At 40.4% G+C, this 27,930-nt stretch overlaps 1 protein-coding gene across 1 annotated transcript in view; it reads right to left on the bottom strand.

Moving 5' to 3' along the window:
• The window catches only part of EPB41L4B (erythrocyte membrane protein band 4.1 like 4B), a 180,720-nt gene that overhangs the window by 25,502 nt on the left and 127,288 nt on the right, over positions 1-27,930 (bottom strand). The window contains exons 20-23 of the mRNA XM_072851334.1: positions 19,960-20,027; positions 6,068-6,172; positions 1,567-1,705; positions 1,018-1,095 (exon numbers count right to left, since the gene is read on the bottom strand). Of these exons, the coding sequence (XP_072707435.1) occupies positions 1,018-1,095; positions 1,567-1,705; positions 6,068-6,172; positions 19,960-20,027 (390 nt within the window). The remainder of the gene's footprint in view (positions 1-1,017; positions 1,096-1,566; positions 1,706-6,067; positions 6,173-19,959; positions 20,028-27,930) is intronic.

Genomic DNA, 27,930 nt, shown 5'->3' with positions numbered 1-27,930 from the left:
GGAGGGATAAGCCTTCACTTCACCAGGCTTGCAGGGGTACCTGAATCTCTCATTCAGTGGTAACAGGACTCAAGCAGTTATTTACAGACTGGTACCATACTGTCTCTGAAACAAAACACACATCCCCACAGCACCTATCCAATATTGTAAACAAGGACCTAACCATGTAGTGAAATCAATGCCCAGAACAGGAGTACTTTAATACAATAATGTTTATGCCAAAAATGTAGTGCTGCCCCTGTTGTGCTTTTTATATGCTTTAAACATGGTTTCTACAAGACAGCAAAAATGGCTTTGGACAGCAGAAGAGCTATCTGGCATTAGAGCTATTTGCAATGCAGGATGACTTGGAGAAAGTTAAGGATCATACTGTGATCCTTTAAGTAATCTGCTGGGAATCTGAGCTGAAAGCCTGAGATCACTGAAGTCAAGAGGCATTTTGACTTCAGTGAGACCAGCATCTCTCCTTGGCTTTTAAGCAAAAATACAAATCACATACCTCTAAAAAAATAAGTTAATAACCAACATGTTATAGACTATTTTGCCTTAAAATGAAGCAAAGCACTCTGCTAATGAAACATGAAAGTGCAGGTACACGTCTTTGGATTGGCTACTAGGTAAGGTCTGAGCAAAACTTGTGGGGAGAAGAAGGGACTTTCCAGACAACTCCCAAAAACAAATCTATGATCACATTAGGAATCTACGTTGAAGGGACAAAGAAGCTCATGAAACCAGTGCAGCAAGGTGTAAAGATACCCAGGTAGGAGAGAGAAACGAGAAGTCATCCAACAATAAAGAATCATATTCAAAAGCTCAGCCATAATATTTGTTGATGTGGACTGATTTTCAGAAATGCTGAGCTGAGTTTGACGGATGCTCAGGATCACCAAATATCAAGGAAACTTACTTTATTCCTGTGCGCTACCCAACACACTGCATAGTATCCCATTCATTTTAGCTGCAGACAAACTATTGAAAACTTTTACATTTTCCTGGTTGCAAACTGAAACTATTTACCATAGGTGTGGCCTCTGTGAAATCCATCAGGAGGTCACCTGGCTCCAAAGCAAATGTACTTCCAGCATCTGTGGAACTCTAAAGGCAAAGAAGAAACCCAGCGTTAAAAAAAACATTTAATTTTTGTAATTCTGTTAGTTGTTTTTGGTTTTGTTTTTGTTTTTTTAACTCCGTAAAGCATAGATTGCCAAATGGATTTCAAATTTCACACCATGTTTTTTAAGTATGGCTACTCAGGAAAGACAGACAACAAAATTATGCACCTCTGAAATCAAGGTACACATTAATTTAATCCTGACCCACTGCCCCCTAATGTTGATGAAAAACTTACTGATTTTAGTTGGGCCTTGGAGCAGGCTCTAAGTATTTCCTTACACAATAGGTTAAACATATTACTACAACTCTGAATTAAAAACTACTCCTAAATGCAGAATTACTCCATCTAAGGAAAACATGTCATTTGCTACTCCCTCCCACCCTTCCTCAACTCCCTCCCACCCTTCCTGAATACTCTCCGAACTGACATAAGCTCATCTCTTTTCATATTACCTTGCCACCAGGTGAAACCTGTGTTTGTCCTTCTGATGTCTGTGGCGTACATGTTTTCTGTGACCCCGGGGATGCTGAAGACACAGGTGTTGATGCCGCCGCTGCTGCTGCCAGTGCTGGAGGAAGGTCATCTTCATCACTGCAGTTGACAAAAGCAGACAGATCTTCTCATTAGAAAATGTCATCGGACTTTGAACGTACTTGTGCTGGAGGAGGCACTGGAAACGTGTATATCAGCTGTAGTGCTTTGGAGTGAAGTTCTGTTTACTCTTCCATCTGTAATGCAGCTAACTTTTCAGGTAAATTAGATTTTTTAAGCTTTAAAGATTCCTCAAAAGTCGATTGGCTAGGTAACTGTCATCTGCAAATGGAAATCCTGGGTATGATGTGCAAGTAGTGTTTCTATGGAGTATGTACATATGAATAAATGAACTGATTTGATACTACTCTAATGTTTATTCTTTTCTGTGGAGGCTGGCTGTATTGATAAGAACAGATCTGGTTAGATCCATCCGTGGGACTGACTGCTTCATTGGCTTTAGACCAATGGGAGATTTGACACCCATTATGCAGCTACTCTGTGCTAATCTTTTCAAACTGTTTTTAAAGGACTTCGATCAACTCCAAAAAGGAGCTCTTTAGAAACATTCTTGTGAGGGTATCTTTTTCCTGTCCCATTTATTCTGCTTACAGAGAAAACATTTTATTTAAACCAGGTTGCACGCTTCCCTTGGGCTCTAGGCCGTCAAGCTGAGCTCTTTCCATCTCACCTACTGTCACCACTAAATGAAAGCCAGTAGAGAATATTATACCTTCGTTTACTTTTGTAGAGCCCCATTGACTCCAAGTCATTGGGATCAGTCAGCCCCGAGTCAGGATGTTTCCAACTGCTAACTGCAATTGCACGGAGGTAAACAGAGTCACAATTTGGCCTACAGAACCTTTATTACTGGGAATGATGTGTGAAAAGGAAAGACTACAGCTTGACAGTTTAAAGCACATAGAAAAATGATGAGAAAAATGATTCCTGCTCATAAAATGGCACCAATTTTAACTACCAATTAGGTAGTCACAGTGCACAGATGCCTGCCATGCCAGTTTGACAGACACTTCCAGAACAGAACTGTACTTGGTTTAGTGCTACTTGAAGGCAGCATGCCTAGGCAACACAGTACTTCAAAACTACATGACATACAGGGTACACAGACTTGTGGTGAGTTGTTTCGGTGACAGCAATGTTTTTTTATTATGATATAAAGCTATGGTGATTAATGTTATTTTTTTCATGCTTCATTCTTTATTTCTTCTGGGTAAGGATAGAATTCAGTGCCAGAGCATGTACAATGCACAGTTTTTATGCTGGAAAGAAAATGCAGAATCTTTTGGACCTGTTCAATAGATGTTTTATTAATGCAACAAGCCAGAGTTGGGCTGTTGACCTAGTTAATCTCTCTTTCAGAAACATGTAGCTGACATTTTCTCAGTCCTTGCTCCCTACTCTCAGCAGCAATACATGGGACTCTCCCCATCCTTGCTGGGTAAAGCTGCTCTGTTACACACAAGGAAGTGGAAAATTGTCACGAACTTGCCAGTTCAGAAAGGCTTCTTAGTGTCTGGGAACCTAAGCTAAGGGTTAGGGTCCAGTCTTATCAGTCATCAAGCTATTAGCATGCAAGCTACAAGTCTGAGAATTTGCCTTCTTCACTGTATTCCTTTCACAATACTTCTTCACAATTTCTTTGCATTTCCCATATTTGCAGTCCAGACACAAGGTAATTTAAATTGAACAGAATTTGGGTCTACAAAAAAAAAAAAAAAAAAAATCACGGCCCATATTTTTAACTGTGGTGTCTTCAGCATAGGTGACACCTGTGGTTAGATGTGTTTATGTGCACTTGAGGTGCCATTCCTCATGCCTAACAGTGGACAACTGAAAATCCACATGGGGACAAGACATGCTCAAAACTGGTTCCTCAAAAACTCACCAACCAAAAATTGAGAATTCACTCCTGAATATATAAATACATTTTTTAAAAAATACAGTGTTTAAATGTTGCTTCTCTCTATGTGTATAATAACACCATTGCCTTTTCCACTGCATAACCCTGCCTCTAGTCTCCTTTCCATTCCACTTGCCTCCCACTGCAGTATTCGTCACTTCAGCTCTTGCCTTCCCAAGTTCTGCTCTTCCCAGACACTACTGAATTCTCTGTGGTACTGCTACTCTCAGTGCCCCCTGGCATCCTTTCCCTTCTCTCTAGGACAACCTCTCACTCATTTTCATTTACCCTCTCCACCTTTCCTCAGTGCCATTCTCAGGTGTGGGGGCATGTGTTCTGCAGGTGCTCAGCAGCTCTGAGGGACTGGCTGACTGTTCACACACAGAAAAGGGAGGTGCTCAGTCTCTGGCCCAAAGATTTTCTCTTTGCCCTTTAAGAACAGGTTGGCTAAACACTTTCTCAGACAAGAATGATCTAGGAATAGCTGTTTCTGCTTCAGGGATGACCCCTTTTGCAGTACCTATTTTCATTATTCTATGTCCTAGTACCTATACCTCTCCTTTGGTTGTCACCTTCTATTTATTGGTAAACACACCCTCTCCAGCCCTAACCTACCCTAGAGCAATTTTTTTCACCTAGATTCTTAAAAAATGATTTCTTACTAGCCTTGCTATCTTCAACACCAACTTATCCTACTACCTTACTTTGATGGTCCCATGGGGAATTTTCTGCTTCTGCATACAGAACATCACCACGGTACTCTTACATCAAAATTGTCTACACAGCATAACCCTGTTCTCTTTGTTTGCTGTGTAGCAGTATTTGAGGACCAGCTTTAACAACCTGTTTAGGTTACAACTTAAATCATAAACTTTCCAAGTGTGCGTACAAAACCTGTGACTATACCTGCAATAGGACATGAATTTCTTGCCTGCCCTTACATATCAGTGTGCTCAAAGAATAGGATCAGCCACCACGTTCTGTTCATTACCTGCCATATGAAGAGCATCAAATAATTGGTCCTCTCAGTGTCACGGCCTTTTCCTTTGCTGACTGCTATCTACAAGTCCTTACATTATATAAAAATCTGAAAAATTAGATGCATCTTGAAATATGTAGGAGGTTTCCTTCCCCTGGCTTGTAGAAAAAGACGTAGTAGAAGTGGTGTCTCGTTCAAGAAAAGTGCACTGCTGTCTGAGCTATGCTGAGCAGAGTGAGTGAGCAGGCTTCATTCAGGCCTTGGAAAACTGCTCCTAACAAAAGCTGCCAAGTTCCCTGTCACACATTACCTTCAGGATTAGAGAGCAGTAAGGGAACCTGGGTTCTCTTCCCAGCTTGAACTGTCAATTCCCATCTCCTATCTCATTTTCAAACCATACTAGTTGATGTATTGTGGTAAAAGAGAGCAAGTTATGTGGCCTGCTGACCAAACTGTGGCTGTGTGTTCCTGTATGTCAGCCTTGGTCTCTTGGACAAATACCAATTTGGCTAATTGCTCATTTTCCTCCTAGTTTCAATTTGATTCGTTCTTCTGTTTCTTCTCCTAAATATTTTTTCAGTTTTGGTGATGTAGGCTGTTACTTTTTTTCCATAACAAAAGCCAGTGTTCTTAATAGTGAGACAGAAAATAACTACATATTGATATTTATTAGAATCCTTTTGGAGAGAAGGAAAACTTTTGCTAATGTTGCTATATATTTAGTGACACTAGAATGTTAAATTGGTGGAGGGGCTAACAGTTCCATGCCACGTAGAAAGCATACATATTTTTTCTTCGTTATGGCATTGGTGTTCTTGTACTAATAAGTTTATGCTGACATTGTCCTTTTTTTCCCCTAGTTTCTGGTGGCCTTGTCTGTCCTTTCATATGAAAGACAAATCAACAAACTGATTTCCACATCTATTCAGTACCTCACATCTCCAGAGACTCTCAAACTTGATGAATTAGGTGTAGATGGGATGCCAAAGCCCTATAGGTACAGATCACTCTTGCCAGGACTGAGACCGAACTTTGCTGGCTGTACCTGTAGCGGGCTCAGCAATTTCTGCATGTGACAAAAATCAGAGAGAGAGAGAGAGAAGGTGCAGTTTCTGAGAGGGAATGGCTGACAGCACACCTTGACCACCCAACAACTAAGGACTGTTTTCCTCATTTTGCAAATGGGGTTGTAATGAAGCAGACAGAGCAGCTTGCTCCAGCTCACACCAGGTCTTTGACACTTCGTGTGGAAAAGAGTTTTTTAATTCCTAACCTATAAGCTCAGAAAAAGGCAGAGGGCCTGCAATCCTGAGGGTTAGCAACTGCATAGGGATGGCAAATTCATTTCGTATTAAAAGCTTAAAGATTCTCAGTGATGAAAGGAATGGTATCAGTATAAGATCATTATCATGTAATTGCACTCATGCCTTTCAGAAGGCATAGCTAGAGCAATAATTAGCATCCCCCTTCAGTTTCAGCTGTAGTAGGCAAAAACATAAAGATAGTGCTATACGTTACTCACAAACTGTACTGCCTCGTTAACTTCCTCACACGAGACACTTTAATCTCCTGCTTTTCTGTAGGGCCAGTTGATGGCGTAGTTTCAGGTCGCACTGGAGCTGGACTTCTAAAAATAACAAGAAAAATATATGTGGCACAGTCTTTATTTAAACTACTTCAGGCATATCAACAAAGTTCTAACTCATCAACACATATTTATCTTGCAAAGTGGCAAGTGCCCATTGAAGTTCATCCTTTTGTTCCATTTATAGTCCACAGGCCAGTGTGCATGAACAGAAAAGGATGTGCGAACTCACTCTCCTGTGCATTGCATACCATTTACAAAATCAGCAACTGATTACAAATACAGAGCCTATGTAAGAGACCATGTGGAAGTGTCACTGTTTCCAAAATACAACATTTTAATAACAGCCCAGCAATTCAGTCATGTCAGAAATCTTTTTACAAAAAATACCTCTAACAAAAATTATTTTGTGAATTGTGAAATCTGTTCTGCTTCAAACAGTTTTTACCTGAAATTAAACATTATCCTTCTGCATTTGCAAGAGCCGCTCAAGGGAAATGAACTAATGGATTTGATCCAAGAAAAGGATACTTGCTAGAAAAAAAGCAAAACTCAGACATGTTTCAGATGCTCATCAATGTGAAATACACCTGCAGATCTCCAGCAAAGGATAGAAATGGGAATGAGGAGACCCACATAAAAGGATCTTCTCTTTAACCATTTATCAGTAGAGTTAACTAAGGCTTGAATACAAATAGCATAAATACTAAATACAAGATCTTAATGACCTTGGGAAGAAACCATTTCAACTGTGAGCTTGAGTGGCATGAAGACACATGAATTATCTTTACTACTTATATTTGAAGCAACACATTATGATTAAATACATCTTATGTGTATTAGAAATGCTATAAGCATAATACATATGCCAAACATTAAAGGAGTAATTTGAAAGTCTTGATTAATAATTTATGAAATGGTATTCTGCTATCTAAGCTGAAGTCAGATACTAAGTTAGTACTTCAGCAGCCCTACTGATTGCTGGTGGGAATGCTCATGCACTGAGGTACATTCCACAACTGGCAGAGGTGGCACAGTCTTGTCTCTAATATTATAAATTTGGGTTGAATTTTTCAAGTCTACTTGCATTGTATTAGTCTTCTGAAGCCATAATAAGATAAGCGTATTTAATCTGCACAATTGCAGTTCCCTCTGATGCCCCTGTGAGTTTTAAGCTTCATTAACCCTCTCTGATAACTTCTGAACCTACTGTCCAGCTACAACAGAATCTACTGGGATGGCATAGCCTTCAGATTATATCTTAAGTCTTCCTATGTGTTTTTTAGTCTTTGGGAAGGCCACAGAGCATAAGATGGAGGAATGGGAAGTTGGAGAGTACAAAGGACATACATAAATCATAAACCCAACTCTACTAGTTCTGCTTCTGACGGAACAACTTTTGTTGATTTTTGTTCTGCTTTTTGATCCCATTAATTTCAAGAAGTCAGTACAGATAGCAGCAAGATTCATATCTTGCCCCTTCCCAAATTCCATTTTCAGGGTCAGTCATTTATATCTCAGATTTGCAATGAGATTAATGCAGAACAATCCAGCCAGATTTTCAGACTTTTTGCTGAGTTTCTTAGGCTGGCAAATAAGGGGAAGATAAGGGAAGAAAAAAGCCCGAACTCTCTTGTTTTAATCTTGAAGTCAGTATGTCTCATCTGGAAATCTGTGAACCAACATCATGATGGAAGCCCCCAATGTCATTTTCATCAAGTCAGTCTTCAGAGTAGATGACTGCTCTAGCTATTCTTTTTTTAGACACCTTGTGTTAAACCAAAGGTAGCTTTTGACAACTGAAATAAATTGCTAGTTCCCAAATTTTACCCAAAGACATTTTCAATTCAAGTTCTAACATAAGCAGGATAAATATGGTAAGACCTGTTTAACGACTGGATCTGATGGTCAGATCCTTAGGGGGTGTGAATATGTGTAATGCCATTATTTCCAGCTCAAGCCTTCTGAAATACATTAGCTGAAATTCTTGCTCTGAATGAGCAGTTACCACAATTCTCCAATACCTGTCTAAGACAGTAGTTACAAATTTTAAACTTTTCATCAACCCAGTGAAAGCAGGAACAAATATAGTGGTATCAACTACATGTGAGTTGAAAAATGTTTGCTCAAAAAGATAATAAGTAATGCTCTAATACTATCAAGGGGCTCAGGAAACAGCACAGTATGGAACAGCAAAGCTGGTAACAAATCTATTTACACTTCATGGCTATTTCAAATTTCTCAAGACAACATTATAATCTGTAATGAAAGTAAATAAAATATTTTCACACAAGGGAAAATTTGAAATGATAACTTCAGTTCCTTTAAAAATTTTCATTTTACAAAGCCTGTGTATCTCCTTTTGATTCTCATCATTTGCAATTTTAAAAAAGGGGAGGAGGTGGGACTTTCGAAGCAGTTATTTCAATTGCCAAAATAAAATTCTTATTTGAAAAGATATTGTGCAATTTTGTAACTAAAGCAGTTTATAATGATTTAAAAGCAAGTTATGAAACTGATTCGTATATATGAAATGTTTTAAAGTTTTGAGTCTGAATTAATCTTGAGAAAAGTTTCACATGAAAAATTTCACCCAACTGAAATAGAGATTAAAAATTAAAAAAGATTAAAAATTAAAAGTGTTTGAGAACCAAACAGGACCTACTCTCTAACCCAACAAACAGATGAAAAACTTATTATGTTCCTCTGAATGCTGCAAATTTTCAAGTGAACAATATAAGAAAAAAGCCAAGATACAGTACCACTAGACACACCTACTCCTATTTCAGTGATTGTAACTGCTCCAATAAACTTTACTTGTATTTTGTATCATGCCAGTAAAGTATCTCACTCACTTATTTGCAAAAGCAATACAATTTTTAGAGCGAAAACTTCTTTCCCTTTATTATAAAACTTTGCCATCATTTTTGTTAGAGGCTGGATGCAGTGACTATCTTTCTCCTGATATTTATCAGGTCTCTAGGAGAGACACTAGCAACATTTAATTGCACATTTTGAGAAGCTGCAGGTTATCTAGGGTGTAAATTGAAGCTGCCTCTGAATGAAAAGGAGCAGTGGCAATGCCTCCACCCGAAGAGACTGACTGAATCCAGTCTACCATAAGCACAAGATGAAATGTTAGACTAGTCCTACCAACTGCACAGCTGGATTTTTGCCCTCATTAAAACCTTGCTAGGTTAGCTCTTTCCACACCAGCCTAAAAAATCTGTGACAGCTCCTGTTTCATCTCCAAACACTCTTCCTCAGTCTGAACATGCTCAAAACTGTTGCTACTCTCACTTCAGCAACCAGATGCAAGAAGTGCTCAGCTTGATCAACTCAGAGCCTGGTCTGTGTTTTAAAAATGGCAGGCTTTTAATATCACACAAACTCTTAAGAACGATCTCATTGATATTCCTGAAAAAGAAGCAACTATAAAGCAGAATAACTTCTATTGTTATCTTTTGAATTCTACAGCCAGAATATATTATCTTATATGGAACGATATGATTCCTGAATAAAAACCTTGTAATTATTTTGGCTATTTAAATAGAGTAATTATGTGCAGATATCACCATTTGTAGTTTATAGTCCTACATGTAGTGACTTATGTGAGCTTGAACAAAACCTGAAGTGTTGAAAGATCAGTGGGGCTCCAACTTAAAAAAAAAAAAAAAAGAAAATGTGCAGTCGTGCAGTGTATTACAGTTCCTTTATAAGGTTCTGTTTCAATGTCATTAATTCATAAGAAACCTTTTTCCCGTAACAGTATTCAGCCACCACAGCATAAAAATGAAGGTACTGAACCAAAACAGAGTTACTTAATGACCTGGCACCTTACATAAAAATCTGTCACTTCCTGGTGAGAATGACAATAACAACCACGGATGTCAGCATGCAGCGGCAGGTCATCAGAAACTGCCTATGCACTGAGAGACCCAGCACCCTCCTGAGCAGCAGCCAGCACGCTCTGCTGAACCAGCTTCAGCCCGTTTCACAAGCCTGCACAGAAACATAAACAAGTCCTAGAGAGAAATCCCCCCAAAACCAAGAAATTCGTTTTGTTCTCCGAGTAGCAGCCAACAGGGCTACTGAAACCAAAACTGCTCACAAAAAATATATACTGTGGAACATTTCAAGTGACCACAGATGTCCACTGATTTAGCTTGAATCTTCCCTGGGGACATGATGTAGGTGCTCATGCCAAGGGACTCAGGGACTCCCACCCCACCCTGGCTCAGCCGTAATGGGGAGACTAGTTTGCAGCGCTGGGGCTGTGCTGCTGTCTGCATCACCCCTTTGCGTACGGTGGCTTCCACAGCCTGACATGCCTTCCTTGTCCCCTGCTAAGCTGGCTCCAGGCAGACCTCCGTACTTGTTAGAAACGTGGCAAGTGGGCCGTGTGGGAGCAAAGGATTGTGCACCTAGTAAGCTGAAAGCAATAAAATAACTTCTTTTTCCCTGGAGGATCCAGTTCAGAATTTTAAAACCACCAAAGTCTGCTGGGGTAACCCGCTTTCTGCATTTGTCTTTAACAGGTTTCATCCTCTTTGCTTCTGTTTGTGCCTTTTTTGCCATCTGGAACAATTTCTCTCCCTCCATCCTCCCAGACTAAGGCCAAGAGGTAGAGGCTAAAAGCTCCACGATTTACAAGGATACAGCCATCTGCATGAAGGTTGACCTGCCTTCAGGTGCTGACTCATGGAAAAAAAACCCAAACCACTGGCTGATTTTTGGCTTCAGAACTCCCTTTGAGTGGAAATAAGGTAGTGAAATCTTGGCAAGGAAGAAAGGAAAGAAGAGGAAAAATATCTGATAGATTGCATTCTCTTGTGTATCAAAGGCGTAGCCTAACAAGATAAGCAAAAACACACGAACATGCAAATCTTTTCTCAGTCTGTGCTCTAAGGGTTTCACACTTATTTCTTTTCCAAAGTTATGGCCATCTGAAGTTAAGAAACAATAATATGTGCTTTTTCACTCTGATAAGGTAGCTTTTCTCAGAAGACAGGTTAGCTCTCCAAAACATTATTTGGACATTAGAAAGCTATTGCCAGCACCAAACTTTCTGAATAAAGGTGAATAAAGGTTTTCTCTTCTTGTCTCTTTTTTTTTTTTTCCATATAGATTGCAGATGTACAACAAAGCTCCTTGCTACAGAGCAGCAGCAAAATCCAAAACCAGCTTGTGGACTTTCCTTACCCTCCTCACTTGAGTTCTGTTTCTTTTAAAGGAAAAAATTCCCTCCTGACCCTTGTCCTTGTATTGAAAATGTGTCTGCAGTCTAGAAAAAAATGTGATGCTCCTGTGGTCCAACAGATAGATAATGATGATACAGAAACTGTTCTTTTCCCCCAGCTCAGAGTAATGTAGGTCAACACCCAGTATCTAAGGTCAAACTGAGCTACAAATTCTACCTCTCCATACAGCAATCAGGACATTATAAATGCTGTGGTTTCCAAAGAGCTAGGCACAGTTTAAGGGACACAGCCAAAGAAATGCACCTCGAGTGGGGTATTTCATCAGCTTAACCTCATCTGAAAGGTCTTAGTACTGCTCCTTTCTCTGTAGTTCGGAGATTAAGAATACAATTACAAACAATTCATCAGCATCTGACTTCAAGCAACAGGTCAAAGACGTCTTTAATACTTGGAATGAAGTCAAAGAACATACCTAGGTGTCCTATTTGCAATCTTTAATGCAGACTGGCATGCAAAGGGTATGCAAGAGTTCAGCTTGAAGTTATGACTTTGATGCAGAAATTACTGGGTGAGGTTCCCGTAAAAAGCCAGAGTAGCAGATCCATTAACCTGTCCACTGGATTGAGGCCAGGCTGATGTGTATTTAGCTATTCACTTTGGTTTTGGAAATGCTGGCTGAAATTTTTCAGTTGGAGAATGAATATTTTTATTTTTGAGGATGAAGATTGAATGAAAAAGCAGCTTTTTAAAAGCAATTAGTATTTGTTAGGAAGAAGTCAAGATAGATAATGTTTTTAGTTTTCCTAGAATATTTCACAATACATTTAGAAGGAGATATTTAAATGTTTCAGACTCTGCCTCATAGAGTTAAGTCCATTCTGATTCTAAGAAAACACAACTTGCTTGCATTCACTGAAGTTCAGGTCAGGTAAAACCAAGCACATAATTTTTGACCTTCAATTCTGACCTGCCTAAAAGTTCTTTTGTATATGACTATTTTTCTAGGGAACCGAAGTCTTTGACTTGAGGAAACAAGCTGTCCATAATCATCTAGGTGACATGCCTATTCTTAGCCTCCAAATGTAAATGTGGACATCTCCTGTCACAGCTCTCACTGGATGGTTGGTCCAAAACTTCAGCTCTGTGATGCTTAGAAACTACCGACCTAGAAACTGTCCATGGTTAAGGCCCCAGACTTGAAGACCTGCTGTCAGTTTGCAGTCTTTGTAAGAACTGCTGTTAAATACAGTGTCCAAGAGAGCTTTGTGGGCCACGGCCATCTCTATCAATTGAAATTTCTAAATAAAAATCAGGTTATCTGCCTTGAAGTCTTGAGTAGCTGATAAGCAGCTGTACAATACATTCCACTCCTCTGAGAACACTACCACCCCAGAACCCTAGCTTTCCTTACAAAAAAGGAAAGTTGTTTTTTTCCTTAAAAAAATGTTGTCTTGACTTATGATTCCAAAGAGTCCTAAGTCAGTGTCACTGATAGAAAAAGTCAGTGCGCAGAGTACATATGGATAAGCTAGAACAAACTCCCTGTGCCCATGTCTATATGCTGTTGGAAAGCTACCCTGACATTCACTGGAAGTGTACGTATAAAGACAGATACTGAGGTATTAGTTTCAGATCCAAAATGTGTACAGATTAGGCAAACATCAGTATGATTTACACCTTGCTCATATGGTCCTATCCTGAGAGCACCTGCAGAGAGCCAAAGTTCTCTGAAAAAACTGGTTCAGATTCACACTGCACCAGGTACTTCAGCAGGATGTTAGCTCAGATACCAAGAGATGATAATTCCAATGTTAATATAGTCTGTGCAGGTGAGAAAGGAAAGAGAAAAGCACAAGAATGCAGACATTACTTTGAGTGACACTCCTCCCTTGATGATATATGAAACTTATATGTAAGAAGTATTATTGCTTCGGTCAGAAAAGGTGTAGGACATATTCACATAAATTGAAAGGCAGACAAACTCAAAGCCTAGTGTACATCAGATGTACAAGCCACAGCAGGGGAATCACATTCTGACAATCTGTATGAGCGAAGCTTACTCTGCATTGGGCATTCAGAAGAGTGCCTCCTGATTCATCTGTATCCTGTATAACTTGATATAATTTAATATTTTCGACCCTTCTTTTCTGGTGTACAGCATCATCAAGCTCTGTACGATAACATTTAATTTTACGTTACGTGTTGAGCAGCTCCTAATGTAATTAGTCTTAATGTAATAGCGTAATTTGGTTTTGGATGGGAAGATTTACAAAGAAAATTAGAATAAATGAATGCACAAAGCACCAGCTGGTGCTTATACCTACTCCCACATAAGAAGAATATTGCTATTTGCAATCCTATGAAAGATGAGGTAATTTGGATAACAAGGATCAACAAAGGGTGATGCAGCAGTTGGTCTAAACAGAAAGAAATCCGCAGACAAATCCTGAACCATGTGGGATGTAAAGCATGCCAAAGTTGGTAGCAACCCAAAAGCATGCTATAAGGGAAAATAAATATTGCAGTCCATAAAGGTACTACATGGTGCACAGCAGCAAGTGGCAACAGCGACAAGAACTGTAATAACTGACCCACCAACTCGAGGGCTTCAGTTGAAGAGGGATCTTGACTTGCAACACTTGAGCACCTGCCTCAGAAATGCAGGAAATTGCATTTACACATTTGATCAGTATTTTGCACAAGAGGTTGTATAATCTCCATCTTGGAGCTTTAAAAATTCAGCTAGACAAAGCCATGGCTGACCTGATCTAGTGTTGGTGACAGTCCTGCTTTGAGCAGGAGGCTGGACTGGATGACCTCCAGATGTCCCTTCCAATCAACAGTTCTATAATTCTATGATAAATAACTAAAATTTCTCAGAAACAATGTCAACTACTATTTCAATTTTCCAAAACATAACCTCAAAAGAGTATATCTATTTTAACTACTGGATAGTCTTGTGTGTGTAACAGTAAGCAGCTACTCACAAAATGAAGACTAACATTTAGCCGATGAAGAAGGTGTTAGTGTTTACATGTACCAGCTCTTGAAGACCTTCAGCTAGATCACCTGAATCACACATATATCATGTCTAAGCTTTCCTGAGCTTCAAGTGACCATGAAGAAAAAAGTACATTATCAGCAAATCCCAATAATTGCCAGATAATTCCTGTCTTACAAATTTTATTTCAGTTGCTTACCAAACTTTCTTCAACTTTAGGCGTTTTTGCTAATATTTCCACTGTCTAACTTGTCCCAAGATGAAAGTTTGGCTTGGCAAACAGGCTATGCCTGAGGACGACCAGTATTTTGTCTGGTTCCAAAGTATTAGCAATTCCTGATGTGTACTAATTTGGTCTAATTCTTCACAAACTGGAATTCCTGAAGCCAGTGCAGCAGAATTATACCAGGGATTACATTCAGCCGTATTTGAAGAAGAGAACAAAATAAGAAACATGTAGACCTTTATGTTAAATATAGCCAGACTCTGTGTGTGTGAATCTGTGTGCACATGTACACACATATAGACACTATAGGCTTACCCAGGTGGTCATAGCCAGAGAGAAAACAGATACTTCAAAGAGTTTTCAGGAGAGGTTCATGTATAGGCATTGGGGAAGTTGTACCGATGGTGCTTCTGTCTGGCAAAGCTTTGAATAAGGAGAGGAATAACGGAAGGAATTCTCTTGATGGGGTTCTGTGGTTAGCCATATATTTATTACCTTTAACAAAGGAAGCAGGCTGGCAATTAGGTGGGGAATTTCTGGAAAGAAAGTTCAAGAGGTTATCTTTCTAGCAGCCCATCCCTTTACTAAGAAATGGGTGAGGTTTATAAAAAGGTGAAGAGGTGACTATGTGATTCATGTTCACTTGATATGCTGCAGGAGAGAAACCTCTGCATCCCTGATCACTAGATGGGCCGGGCCTCTGATCAAGAGGAGAGTGTGATGAGAGGTGATAAGAAATCTACATATATAAAAATTTTCATTTTTATATTTCCTACAATATTGTATACTTCCTTCATTATACAAATGTTCTGGCAGACAGCCTGAACCCTGATCTCTCAAGGCTAAAAGAATCAAATTAAAAAATCGCAGTTGGAGGCAGGTGATGAGAGCTTTACCAAAACTATACATAAGAGCATGCAGTAATCTCAAACCTGAATTAAATTAGACATCTAATCAGCAAATTCTCCCTGAACACTTCTCCCTCGACACTTCCATCTGGACACGGAGTTAGATACCTGGGTGTAAGGAATTTTCTAACAGACAGGGAAACACCTCTGTTACTTCCTCATAATCCCTTCTGGCCCATTCAGCACCACGACAGGACCTCCTCTAACAACAATATAGAAGAAAATATTCTGTTAGAAAGGCTTTTCTAGCTCTAGTGGAAGATGAATTCCTCTTGTGGTCATAAAAAGGACTGACATGATCACTGCCTCCCTTGCAGACTTGGGCCCTACATCCCAAAAGAATTACCATTAAAAATCATTGCAAAATGACTGGCATTGAAAATTCCAAACTAGACCAATGTTCACACAAACACATTTTTACTACATGCCTTAACAAAGCATACCTCACTATGCAAGGTGGTAACTGCAAACTAACTGTATCTCTTCTTGATTCTATACAGGCAGTATAAAAAGCAAAATAATGCAAATACATACATAACACATTTTTTCAGGTATTTCTTCTTCCATAAACCAATATTACGTTCTGCCTTGTCCAAAACGCTTATGCCCCAGCTATATATAGCTGGGCTGTACTTCTCTGTATGTATTGCTTGGGTGTTGATGAAAACATGTGTGCTTTCAAGTCTGTTACAACAGAGCTTTAATAAAGACACGTCGAACTCCTCTTGGTAGGACTTCTGTGTCTTATCAAGATAACTCGTGGCCCTCCTACCTAACCCGCTTTTGAAATTCCCCTCCCGTTCGTTGCTCTCATTTGACTTTGTTCAGCTGAGAGCTCTGTCATGTGTAGCCCAGATGGATCCAGCTGAGGTAACCATACAACTTCCCTACTGCCACTTCCAGATTTGCTGCTCTGCTAGGGGTTATCAGCAAAGCAGCAGGGTCAGCAAGGGGAATGTATGACTGTGTCCCAGTTCATAGTGCACTATATCAGCCTTAATTACGGAATACAGTGAGTGTAAGCTAGGACACTGCAGCATGTATTGGGTTGACTGAGTCATCAGCTTTTTCCTCACTGAATGTGGGAACCAGCACTTGAAACAGTCTGGGAGAAAAAAATCCTACCCAGAGGAGAGAAAGCTATAGAGACACACAGCACTGCTCTCCAAAAGCAGGGAGGAGAGAGGACTGTACTCTTCTGTGGTCCCACATCCTCCTGCAGCTTAATCCGATGTGTACAGGTTAGCTATCAACAGGAAGATCAGGAGACAAACCTTGCACTTCCAGCTTGTGCACCAAATGACAGATCACAGGCTTTCACCTCCTGAAAACTGACAAAATAGTGCAATTTCAGCTTCAAGTGTGGGTTTTTTCCCCATATTTAAAATGACTTAGATTTAGAAGGATCCGCAGTTTGCCAACAGACACAGAAAAGAGGTGAATAAATTGACTGATACATGATGATTTTGCATAAGCACAACATTATACACCATTCTGAGGCCATGATCAACAAAATGACTTGAGACCTGCTTGTAGCAAAAGTGGCTACACCATGCATACATATGAGTAATTACTAGTTGAACTAGAACTAATTCTACAAGGAGCTATAGCAATTGTTAGCCAAATTGAGTCTGCCGTGGCAGATGCTAAAATAATTGCTCAGGGGGATTGAAGGCCATATCCAAGCAGTTAATTCATTAGAAGTGTAATCTTCAGAGTGGCAATGGACGAGCAGACAAAATGGTAGCAAAAAGAGCCCAGTTCTTTAATCAAAAAAGCACTACTGTCCTCCTTCCTCACCTTCTATTTCCCTATTTGTATGAACAATTAATGCTTCAGTTAATGATCAAAACTGCCTATGTTTGCTTACTAGCTAGCCTGAACAAATTTCCCAGTGTCTTGGGTTTGGAAAAAACAGAGCATTTTGCTAGTGCGTTGTACAGTCATCAGTAATCAAATACATGAAGTCACTGTCCCTGCTATAAATCCCTTGCATGAAAAGAGTGGAGTATTGTTAAATAGCTGTGACAGATACTGGTTTCAACTGGCAAGATATTTCAGCAAGCAAACATTCCTCAAACATTCACACAGGTGTTGTCTACAGGAATGTCTGCATGGATACTTGCAGGAATAAAAATTATATTCCATGGGGAGGCTTTTTCACAAAGGATACTTCTCTATTTCTCAACTAAAGAAGAGAAAAACTCCCAGGTGACTTGTCTGACCAGTATGAACTAACCCTTGACTCTACTCAGATGCAATTCCTAGCAGAGCAAAGGCTCATTTGTGTCCATCCAAGTCCAGAAAATAGAGGTTATAGAGGATGTTATTGGCAAATAGGTCACATGCTGGCTGTATGCAAGGGTGCGTATGTCCCTGCAGAAAGGGAAGCCACTTGAAGGAGAAAGAGAATTGGTTAGACACTGAATTTATTTTGCATTATTCTCTGAGTTTTGAATGCAGGCTGTTAAAATTGGTCTATCCCTGAGCATTGATTACTTGTGTATTTGCACCTCCAGGACACAGACACAAAGCAATAAAACAATACCATTTCATTTGGCACAACTGACTGTAGAGGAAACAATGCTTGACATAAACCAGATAAAAATAAATATTAGACAAATATACACCAGACTGCTGCATACCGAGAACTCCAAAGTGGTTTTTACGAGTTTATAGGCTTGGATGTGCACAAAAGAAAACAGTAAAATTAGCTTTGCAGCCAGGTTGCCATCCTTACTCGTGCTGAATAGTACTTCAACTCACAAAGCACACAACTCATTTACAGCTCAGCATGATGAAGAAGGAGAGAATCTATTAAAAAATGTGAAGTAGAAAGGCTTTTCTACAGATGTTATGCACAAGTTCAGCAAAGGTGAGCAATGAAACCAAGTCTTTAGCCACGTTCCAAATCGCACAGGGCTTTACAAACCAGGTCCTCCTGAACTGCTTCTGGAAGTGACAGCAACCCAGCAAAGGGTGTTGTGGCAAAGACAATACATGAAACCCATTTCTATTAAACAAAGAAATAAGTTACTGTATAACATACGTGATAAATTTTCTCAGTGGTCCTAAGAAAGTTTTGTAGACGTCTAAAAAGGGCAATGTCACAGGAGAAAAGTGGGTGATTCTAAACATCAAGTAGACTTTGCAGCCCCTTGGACAAACAAATGGGAAAATCACGGCCTGCCAGGCTAGAAGTTACAGCTCTGCAGGGTGTAATGAGATGAGAGACATGTGGGGAACTGGGAATCACAGCTGTACTGCAGGCAAGCCAGGGACTGCCACGGAAAGCAATAGCATTGCCTCTCATGTCTCCTCCTGCCTCAGCACCACCAACCATCCTCACTGTTCTTCTCTAGGTAGCTGCTTTCACTAAGCAAACATAGCAGCTCTGCTTGTCCAATCTGATCAGAAATGTTTTTTTAAGACTATTGCTGATTTATCACCCTATAGGAAAGATACACATTTGAAAAAATGGTTGACAAATTTTCAGAACTATAACTGTTTCTTTTTGAGTTCAGAATTATTTAATTTGTCAAACATAATTCATTTCCCCCCATCTAGCCTTTTCTATAAGATGCTTAAACGTCTGCTTTCAGTTGCAAGTCACCACCAGAAAATTATAAAATAAAATCATCAGATGACTAGTGCTCTAGTACATACGTATATTACATATACATAAACATATATATAGCATATACACTAGCATAATTAGCTCATTAACAGCTAGTGTGATTGCCATGTTTTAAATCCCTTATTTTTTTCATCAAACTCTCCTCTCAGATTTCGACACTAAAGATGTCCAAAGTGATGGCACTACCATATATAGAGAGGCAGGCAATTTCCAAATACCCATGCTGTAACCTCCTCTCTAGTCACCTGCAGAAAGACAGCACACTGTGCCATTCAAATAATGTTTAACAATTAATATGCCTCTTCAAAACGGCCACCCTAAAAAAGGAAGACTATTATCCACTATCAACAGACTAAAAGTACAATCCCACGTAGTCATTACTGCCTGCAAATGAGCCGTTTTTCTGAAGGCAGTATACCAAATGCCTTTTCTTCTGCAAAAAAACCTTGCACAAATCAGAAAAACACAAAAACAAGGATATTCCAGTTTGGACACCTAGCATGTTTCTGATACAAAAGTTATGAAAACTGACTTATTTTTATATATGCTTTTCTAAGTTTGTTACTAGACCTGATTTTTTACCTTGAGCTTTTACCAATTGTTTAAGTATATACACTCGGTCTGATTTTTAAAGTTGAGCTTTTATTAGTTCTTCAACGATATGTGATATATGTATATAAAATAAGCACCCTTCTGACAGACACCTTCTCCTCAAGTCATTGCTTGGTGAACTTTCCACAGCAACCTGGGGATGAGCAAACTGACCTGTAACACCTGTTTGAGATAATGTTTGGAAAATGCCTCAATATATCATGCATTTATTTGATGTTTTCCCTACGGACAAGAAGCAACAGACCTTACATTAGGGTCCTGCAGGCTGGAGGTCTTACTGGGATTTACAAAAGAGGTCTCTTCTTTCACAGCCTGTTAAAAGAAGGAGCCAAAGTTTAGTACAACATCCACACACTTAGGAAAATACAACTGTTTATTAAAAAAATATTCCTGTAAGCACCCCAGAAAACTGCAATACCCAAAATGTCTACTCTGCCCAGATTTAAAAGGTACAGTATTTTTTCTTCCATCTCCTACAGTTGAGATTCACTGTGATGAGCTACAATGTACAATGTGCAGAGCAATAGTGTTAGGAAGAGATTGGATAGGGATAAAGGAGGAGAAAGAAAGAAATGCTGATATTTATGGTCCTTCCAGAAAGCATTTGAGCAGAAATAATAAAAATCAACCCAGGCAAACATACTGTAGTTGAGTTCTTCTTTTAATTGGAGTAGAATAAATATTTATGTAGTCTAATCAAAATAATGATGCCAACTTTTCATTCAGTCTTTGAAAAATGAATTGAAAAATGGGATCTTCTACATATAATCACACTGTACATGCAATTCACAGAAAATCTCACTCACCACTGCTCTCTGCTAAATTACAGAGTCCCGTCTCTCACATACCATTTGTCTGCAGAGTTGAAAATACTAGTACTGCAAAATGACTTACATGAAAATTGCTTGATTACCCAGGAAACGCCCAATTCAGGCAGGTGTTGGTAAATTATACTCTTCAACTGAGATGCAGGGTTCCACAATCCATGTGTAAATGCCAGTGTCAGCGCAACACTGCACCCCTCTATAAAAAATACTGTCTGAAGACACAAGAGTATCTCCAAATCAGTAATGGACTTGGCAGGCTCTGACATTACCATTCTGCTAAATGGATAGACAGCAACTGATATGGTCCTACAACAGAGTGATTTTTCAGTGTTCAATATCTGAACCATAATAATTTGAGGCCATCGGTCCAGATCAAATTGAATTAAATGTGTCAGTCTCATCCTCTTCAAAATGGATGAGACAGGTTCCTTCAAATCCATCAAATCCAAATCAAAGGATTTTACAGGCATGTAAAAATATTGTAAATTTGACATGAGACCTTCCATTCAACACAAACTGATATATTCAATTTGAGAGTACTCATAAGAAAAGGAAACAAAATCGAATCTGAGTTTCTTCTATACTTTAGCAATGAACTACAAAATATCCGTAGGGATGCTTAGTGCTTGGGGAAATTGCCCAAGTTGTGACAGTCTTAGGTTTGTTTCCCCCTTGTGCCAGAGAGAACAAAACCCCCCTTGCCACTTCCCAGGTCATTATTTACCAGAGCTTCAGCCATGGTGGGAACAGACTGTTCCAGCTTCTACACACAATGAACTGTATGGGCAATTAAACTGGAACCACTGGGAGCCTGGCAGAAAGTGAACTCTGTCCTGGGCCTTCTCCAGCCCAGGCAAGTACCTGAGGTGATGGGTTAGGGAGCATTTTGAGGTAAGTCCCTCCGTAACCCTTCCTGTTAGAGTTGTTGCACCTTGTATATTGATACCAAACCCCTCATCAGCAGAGAGGGGACTCTCTGAACCTTGTCAGCAGGCTTGTCCCTCTCCTAAGGGGCTAGTTTACACAGAGGAAGCTAGTTTACAGCTAGTTTACAGCTCAGAGGAGAACAGGATCAGCAGTAGGTACTGGAGAAGCTTCATCCCAACATAGTGCTCTTAGGTATTTGGGTTTAATCTCCCTCAGCCAGAGGTTTTCTCGGTCCTGGACAAATGCTCTAAACATTAAGGAATCAGATAAAAGTGGGACATAATCACACCATCACCACCATTGTTTTGCAGCTAAGGTTTTCAGTGAATTAGCATCACACTGTGAATAATTTCAGGACCCGGAATGCAATTTTTAAATTTTAATAAATTCATAACTTTAAGAAATTTAGCTCAGCTCTAGAAAACTTTTTTTTTAACTGGTCTTCTAGTAGCTCTGTCTAGCATAATGTTTATTCAAAATCTAGTACTTTCTTGAAAGGACAGAAAATGTTTTTTGAAGATTTTAGAGAAAGCATTGAAAATCATTCTTTGTTGGCACAGATGAGTGCTGAAGTAATATTTCTTTGTTCTACAGAAATTATAATGCTTTTTATAAAGCTGTTGAGTTTCTGAAAGCTGTAAACATGAATCCAGCTGTCAGAAACTTAATACACAGTCTCTTCTTCCACGCTGATGTCTTAACAACATTTTATTGTTAAGCCTGACAAGCTAGCTGCTTATTATGTTTCAAATTGGCTACTTTTTAAAACTATAAATTTTACTTTATTCCAATTTTCACCAAATTAATTGAGCTGTATTTTAAGATGCACTTGAACACAACAATAGAAAAGAGAATACGGAGATCAAGGATGCAATGCAGGGGCTGTGACCAGGAATGAAATGATTAAAATTCCACCTGCTTAAACACTATAAACCATGGACCTCATTAGCCAGTTAAGAGGGCTTCACTGTATTAGTCCCTGATAGCTGACCCTTGGTTTCTTCTCAGCTCTGTGACTACACTACCACTCTCTTTTGCCTTCTCTGCGTTGGAAGGCTAAGCCTGCATCTCAAGAAGTGGTGTATTCCTAAGCGGCATGATCAGCATCCTGAGGAACTTCTCTTGGTATTAATTTTCCCCATTATTACTCATGCTTTAGAGAACAGAAGAGACTCCTGCACCCACAAGTAAGTACTGCAGACCAGTGAGCAAGTAATCCCACTCTAAACTGGAGGGAGAGAGGGAGCATGTAAAGAAATGGAGAGGCTTGAACAGCCTCAGGTGATGCAGGCATGCACACTGGGTGCCACGGGTGTGCACTGGCAGGTACACATTAATAAGGCTGGGCTAATTCTCCTTGCCCTATGCCTCTCCTCCATGCCTATGCATGAACAGACATAGGAAAATGTTATACCTGCAAACATTTCTGCAAAGGGCTTCAGCCATCAGGAACTGTACCACCCTTGCTTTACTTGTTGGCTTGTTGGGTTTTGGTTTTTTTGTTTGTTTGCTTGTTTTCAGAAGGAGGCCAGTAAGTCATCAGGTGACAGTATGTTTCTTTTATTTTTCCTCCTAACTCAGCAATTCACACTTACTAACCACACAAGGACTTCCTCAGCCTTACTGAAAAGATGTGAATGTAAAACAAGGGTTATACTTGTACACAACTGTCACAATGTAATTCCCAGATGGTTTGCCTTCATTTGAAAACAAGTGCATGTGCTAGGGCCAGGATTTGGGTTTCCACCACAGGATGCCCTCCATCAGTGGAACAAGGGAGTTTAGCCAAGGCTAGCAGGAGGTACCTGGTGGGGAACACATATGGAGAGCTGGGCAGAGGCTCTGTCACCCACAGAAAGCCCAGCACTGAGCTGTGTAAGAAGGACAGAGGCAGCAGCATGGAGCTGCTCAGATCTCCTTAACTAAGGCAGATTCTCCCCTCACCCAGAGGCTGCTGCTCTGAGAGGGAGAGGTTTCAGGACATAGCAGACATGGAAACTTCATTTATACAGAAGCAGATTAATTTAATAATTACCCAAAGAGAAACAAGCTGGCTCTTCTGGCTACTAGACTGCAAACCAAACAAAATTAAAGGTTGATCCATATAATCCATCCACACAATGCCATTCTCTTTCCTTATCTGCACTGGGCCCAGAGCAAAAGAAAAATTATTGGTGTTCCAATTTCATATGCCATTAAGTTTCTGGATGGTGTTAGAAACAAATGTAAAGCATTACTTTATCATACTAGTGACAAGAAACATGCCTGGACAGAAATGCCATTGTACAGGCTCTCTTCATAGATGATTGCTAAGAAAGACTAGTTTCACCAAAAGATGAAAAGAGGAGAAAAGCATCTAAGTAATACCAAATATTGCCCACAGCTGCCTAAGTGATCTACCTATGGCCTGCCAGGCTGATCCTGACAGTTTTCAGACTGCTTTTCAGCCGACTCCTGAGCACCCATAACCCCTGCTATTGTCCTGGCAGCCAGGTCCTTTGGAGCCTTAGAGAGGGGGCGGATGCTTGAGGGATGCTACATGAGACCCTGCTGAGCTTTTCAGCAGGGGTGGGAACACTTTCTGGCCCATGGGAGCAACTCCACGTATGAATTCATAAGCCCTGGTGGCTGGATTTGCTTAGTGAACAGCAGCTCCTTCTATTTTCTTCTGAAGGAAGAGTCAGCCCCAGCATGACGGGGAACAGGACCTCAAAATGAGAATTGGTTGCACTGGGCATGTACCAAGTGGGAGAACACAGGAAAGACAACTTTGGCTGCAGCCGTCTGTGCTTCTGAACAGATGACTAATTCCAGCTGGGACTGTGGGCTGGTGAGCCTCCAGTGGGGCACTGGGCAAGGCAGGCTGTGTTCTTCAAACCTCAAGCAAGCACCTTGGGAGCTAGTGCCATCTGTGCCTCTCCCCCATCACAAGGGGCATCGCTGCAGCTCTCACCCCATCTGATCCACAATAGGAATCTCTTGAATCAGCAAAAAAGACTGCATGAAGAATCTGATCACTGCAGCCAAGGGTGGGTGTCAGGTTCTCATGTGAGAAAGACAAGGGTCTGGAAGGCTCATATGAAACACATGATGTCTCTTATTTAGCAATTTCACAAAGTTCCCAGTTACAGAAAGGAAGGAGTAGCAACACAGCTTTCACATGTTTGGAGATCTTCAAAGATAAGGAAACAAGAGCTCTCACTGCAGTGGCCTGGAAATACTTCTGTATTTTGGCTCTTTCTGGCTCTGTAACAATGCTAAGGAGGCCTGAAGCATACCAGATTTTTCAGCTATTCATCAACATTTTTGTCATTTGTCAGCCACGCTAATTGTTGGCTGATCTCATTAGATAATACAGGCTAAGCAACACATCAACAGGAAGAACACCCTGCCAAGGTAAACCTACCTTGGTGATTTAATATGTCAAATGTATCCTTTCAGGCAGAAAAGCATGATGGTTAGGTCCCTTGGGAACAGACTATGTTTTTCTCCTTCTGAACAGGGCCTGGCACCACGTGTCTCCTGGGCTATGGTGGGGCTCCTACACATCACTGCAATTAAGAGTACTTGTCTCATCATGTACTAGCACTTACAGACATGCCAGCTAGGAGACATAGCTGACATATCCACAATGTGTTGTCACAGTCTTGTGACACCACTGCCACATTTGACTCCAGTATCCCAGGGAATAGATTAAAGATTTCCCTTTTCCCACATTCTGTTTATCTAAATTCTCCCTCCCATTCTGTACCTCAGCAAGGCTGCCGCATCATTTCCTCAGCTCCTTCCCTGACTTTGAGGTATCATTGCTGACACACTTCTAATGAGCTGCCATGTATCATATATTGATCATCCTGGCCCACACACATTCAAAAGCTTGTATTTTTGTACTTCTGACACCCTTCATTTCCTGTAGCCTCGCTTTTAAAGTTGAGCAAACCTGTTTCCCCTTAGCAACTGAACACAGAGGACTTGAAGCTGAGCCATTTTTAAATTCCATTGTTATGAGCAATTATAACTGACGCGATGTTGTGCTCGCTGCTGTTCCAGTCGAGAGTCCCAGCACAGTTGCTGCTTTTTACTTAGCCTGAAATTCGCCAGTGAGTTTATTGCTCATCCAAGTGGGTGACTAACAGCAACAGCTTTAGCAAGGAAGGCATCGTGTACATAAGGAGCTGTGCAAGCTTCCCCCACAGCCTGAACACCTCAGCTGTGACCTGTTATACTCACGTAATTCCAGTTCTGATCTCTGTGTGAAGACTGTCAAATTGTTCAGTAGCTCTGTGCTGTGAATAAGGACGGGTGGAGGGAAGGAGGAAAGGAGGAGAGGGAAGCAAACAGCATCTAATTCATGATGGAAAGAGGTTAAAATGTTGGAAAACCTGATCCTTTCAAGGTACTTAAGTCAACATCTAGTGAAAGCTAAGAACTCCTCTGGGGATCCAGAAGGATTTGTTTAAGTCCTATTATAAGAAAGATCGCATAAGATTATAAATCCTCAAGTGTCTTCCCCTCACCTACTCTATTTTCATTCATGACCTGATTAGGGTTTGAATCCAGATCCCCTTAAGTGAATAAAGCTCCAAAGACCCAGCTCTTATAAAGACAGTGAATTTTTTCTAGAACTACATGGCAAAAGCATGTGGACTTTGAAGTTGACAAGTCCTTACACTTGAATCTTTCCTTAAAGGAAACAGCACAATGAAAAAGACAAAGAATCATCAAAAACGTAGCTAAGACAGACTAGCACTGTTAGTCACCTCACTTATGCACCCTTTCTACCATAAATAATGCATAGATTCCAGTCTCATTTGCATTTGCAGCCATGGCTTGCATCTACATAGAGAGCACAGGCTGCAGGATGACACCTGTCATCCTGTGCATGTCCTGAGACATCTTCTGTACCACAGTCCAGTCCTTTCCTCGAGGCAACTCTAGACAGCACAGGCAACCTGCACTTACTCACATATTTGCAATACTTAAAGCAAAACAACATAATAATTGGTCTGCACCTGTTTCTAGGACAGGGAGGAAAAAGAGAGAGAGGGCTATTGACCTGGCCTAAAAATTTACCTGGGTATAAGCTTGTGAAGAAAGTTAGCGTGTGAAAGGGGCTAGAGCATTGAACGTCCCTTTGTTCAGTGTAAATGTCCCTTTGTTTACTGAGAATCAAGGCAGGGGAATCAATTGCTCGAGAACCCAAACCTGGCTGATAGAAGATACCTCTCACCAGTCAAGAGTTTCCCTTGGGATTGATAAAGCAGAAGTGAATGGGATTTTGTATGCTCTTTGTAAATAGCTCCGCATCTCCAAACTACCTTTTCCCATCACTTTTTTCTTAACAAACAACCCATAATGCTCAGTGAGGTAATGTCACCTCTGCTTGTCTTCCATAAACTGCACTGCAAAAGTGTATCTTAAAAATGGGCTTGGTGTCCTCTTGTCTGCAGAGAAAGATGCGAGTAATGCAAAAATCAGCTGCAGTAGATATCTATGAGAAACAGGATCTCAGTTCCTTCCCTGTGCTAACCTGCTAGACTTACATCAACCCAAGGATTTAGGAAAGCTTGAGTAACAGGTGGAGAATACAAACACCGCTTGTAGAAGACAAACTACTAGAATACAACACACACTGCCTGCCAAAAGAAAAAGCCCTGCTGAGATAGCTGTACATTTGCTCAGGAGCCTGTGCTTAATTCTAAGGATAATTAGGATTTGCCCAGAGCCAAAGTGGATATAAATAGCAACAGAAACCTGCTAGTATCTTTCCTCCATCAGTTGGGCCATGAACTGTTTGGCAAAAGGGACTCTTCGTGATACTAACAAGTCGTCTGATCAATCACAGCATATCAGCACTGACTCATGCAAGCTGCAAAGGGGTTTTAAATGCCAGGGAGAGCTGGTCTTTTGTATTCTGGCAGCTCCTCACTGCTGCTTTATACCACTCCCTCTCAAATGAAGAGTCTGGAATAAATGCAAAAAAAGGACAAAAAAAGAAAAGAAGAAAAGATGTCAGTTGCTTCACAGTGTTTAGTGCTCCCCTGGAGCTTAATTATGTGGGAACTGTGATATGCAGTCTGTCAGCTAGAAGGTGGCAGATCCCTGTGGCACAGTTTGAAAGGTGTGTTGTGAAATACTGCTCCTTTGCTCTAGACCTACAGATACTGTATGGCATGCTCTGTGCAAACCACAGGTTCCCAAAGTTGTGTGTGGGTTCCTCATGTTTCTCACTTGTGGTGTCTATGGCAGTGTGCTCCTGGATTCAGCTTCCAGCATCCCCATGCACGCTGTAGTTTGATTCTCCAGCTAGCAGAACGGCACATAAATATTTCCATCTTTGCCAAATAAACAAACTCACTCGTGTTAGTTTCCTCCTGCTCTATAACTCTAAACCACATGCAGGGCTCAGTGATCGGCACCATAAACTTAAAAATTTTCAGTCTCTAAGTCAGGACTATAGC

Source organism: Ciconia boyciana, chromosome 2 (assembly GCF_034638445.1).
Source record: "Ciconia boyciana chromosome 2, ASM3463844v1, whole genome shotgun sequence".
NCBI lineage: Eukaryota > Metazoa > Chordata > Aves > Ciconiiformes > Ciconiidae > Ciconia > Ciconia boyciana.
The sequence above is the reverse complement of the archived record's forward strand: the minus strand, read 5'-3'. Positions and strand labels throughout refer to the sequence as shown.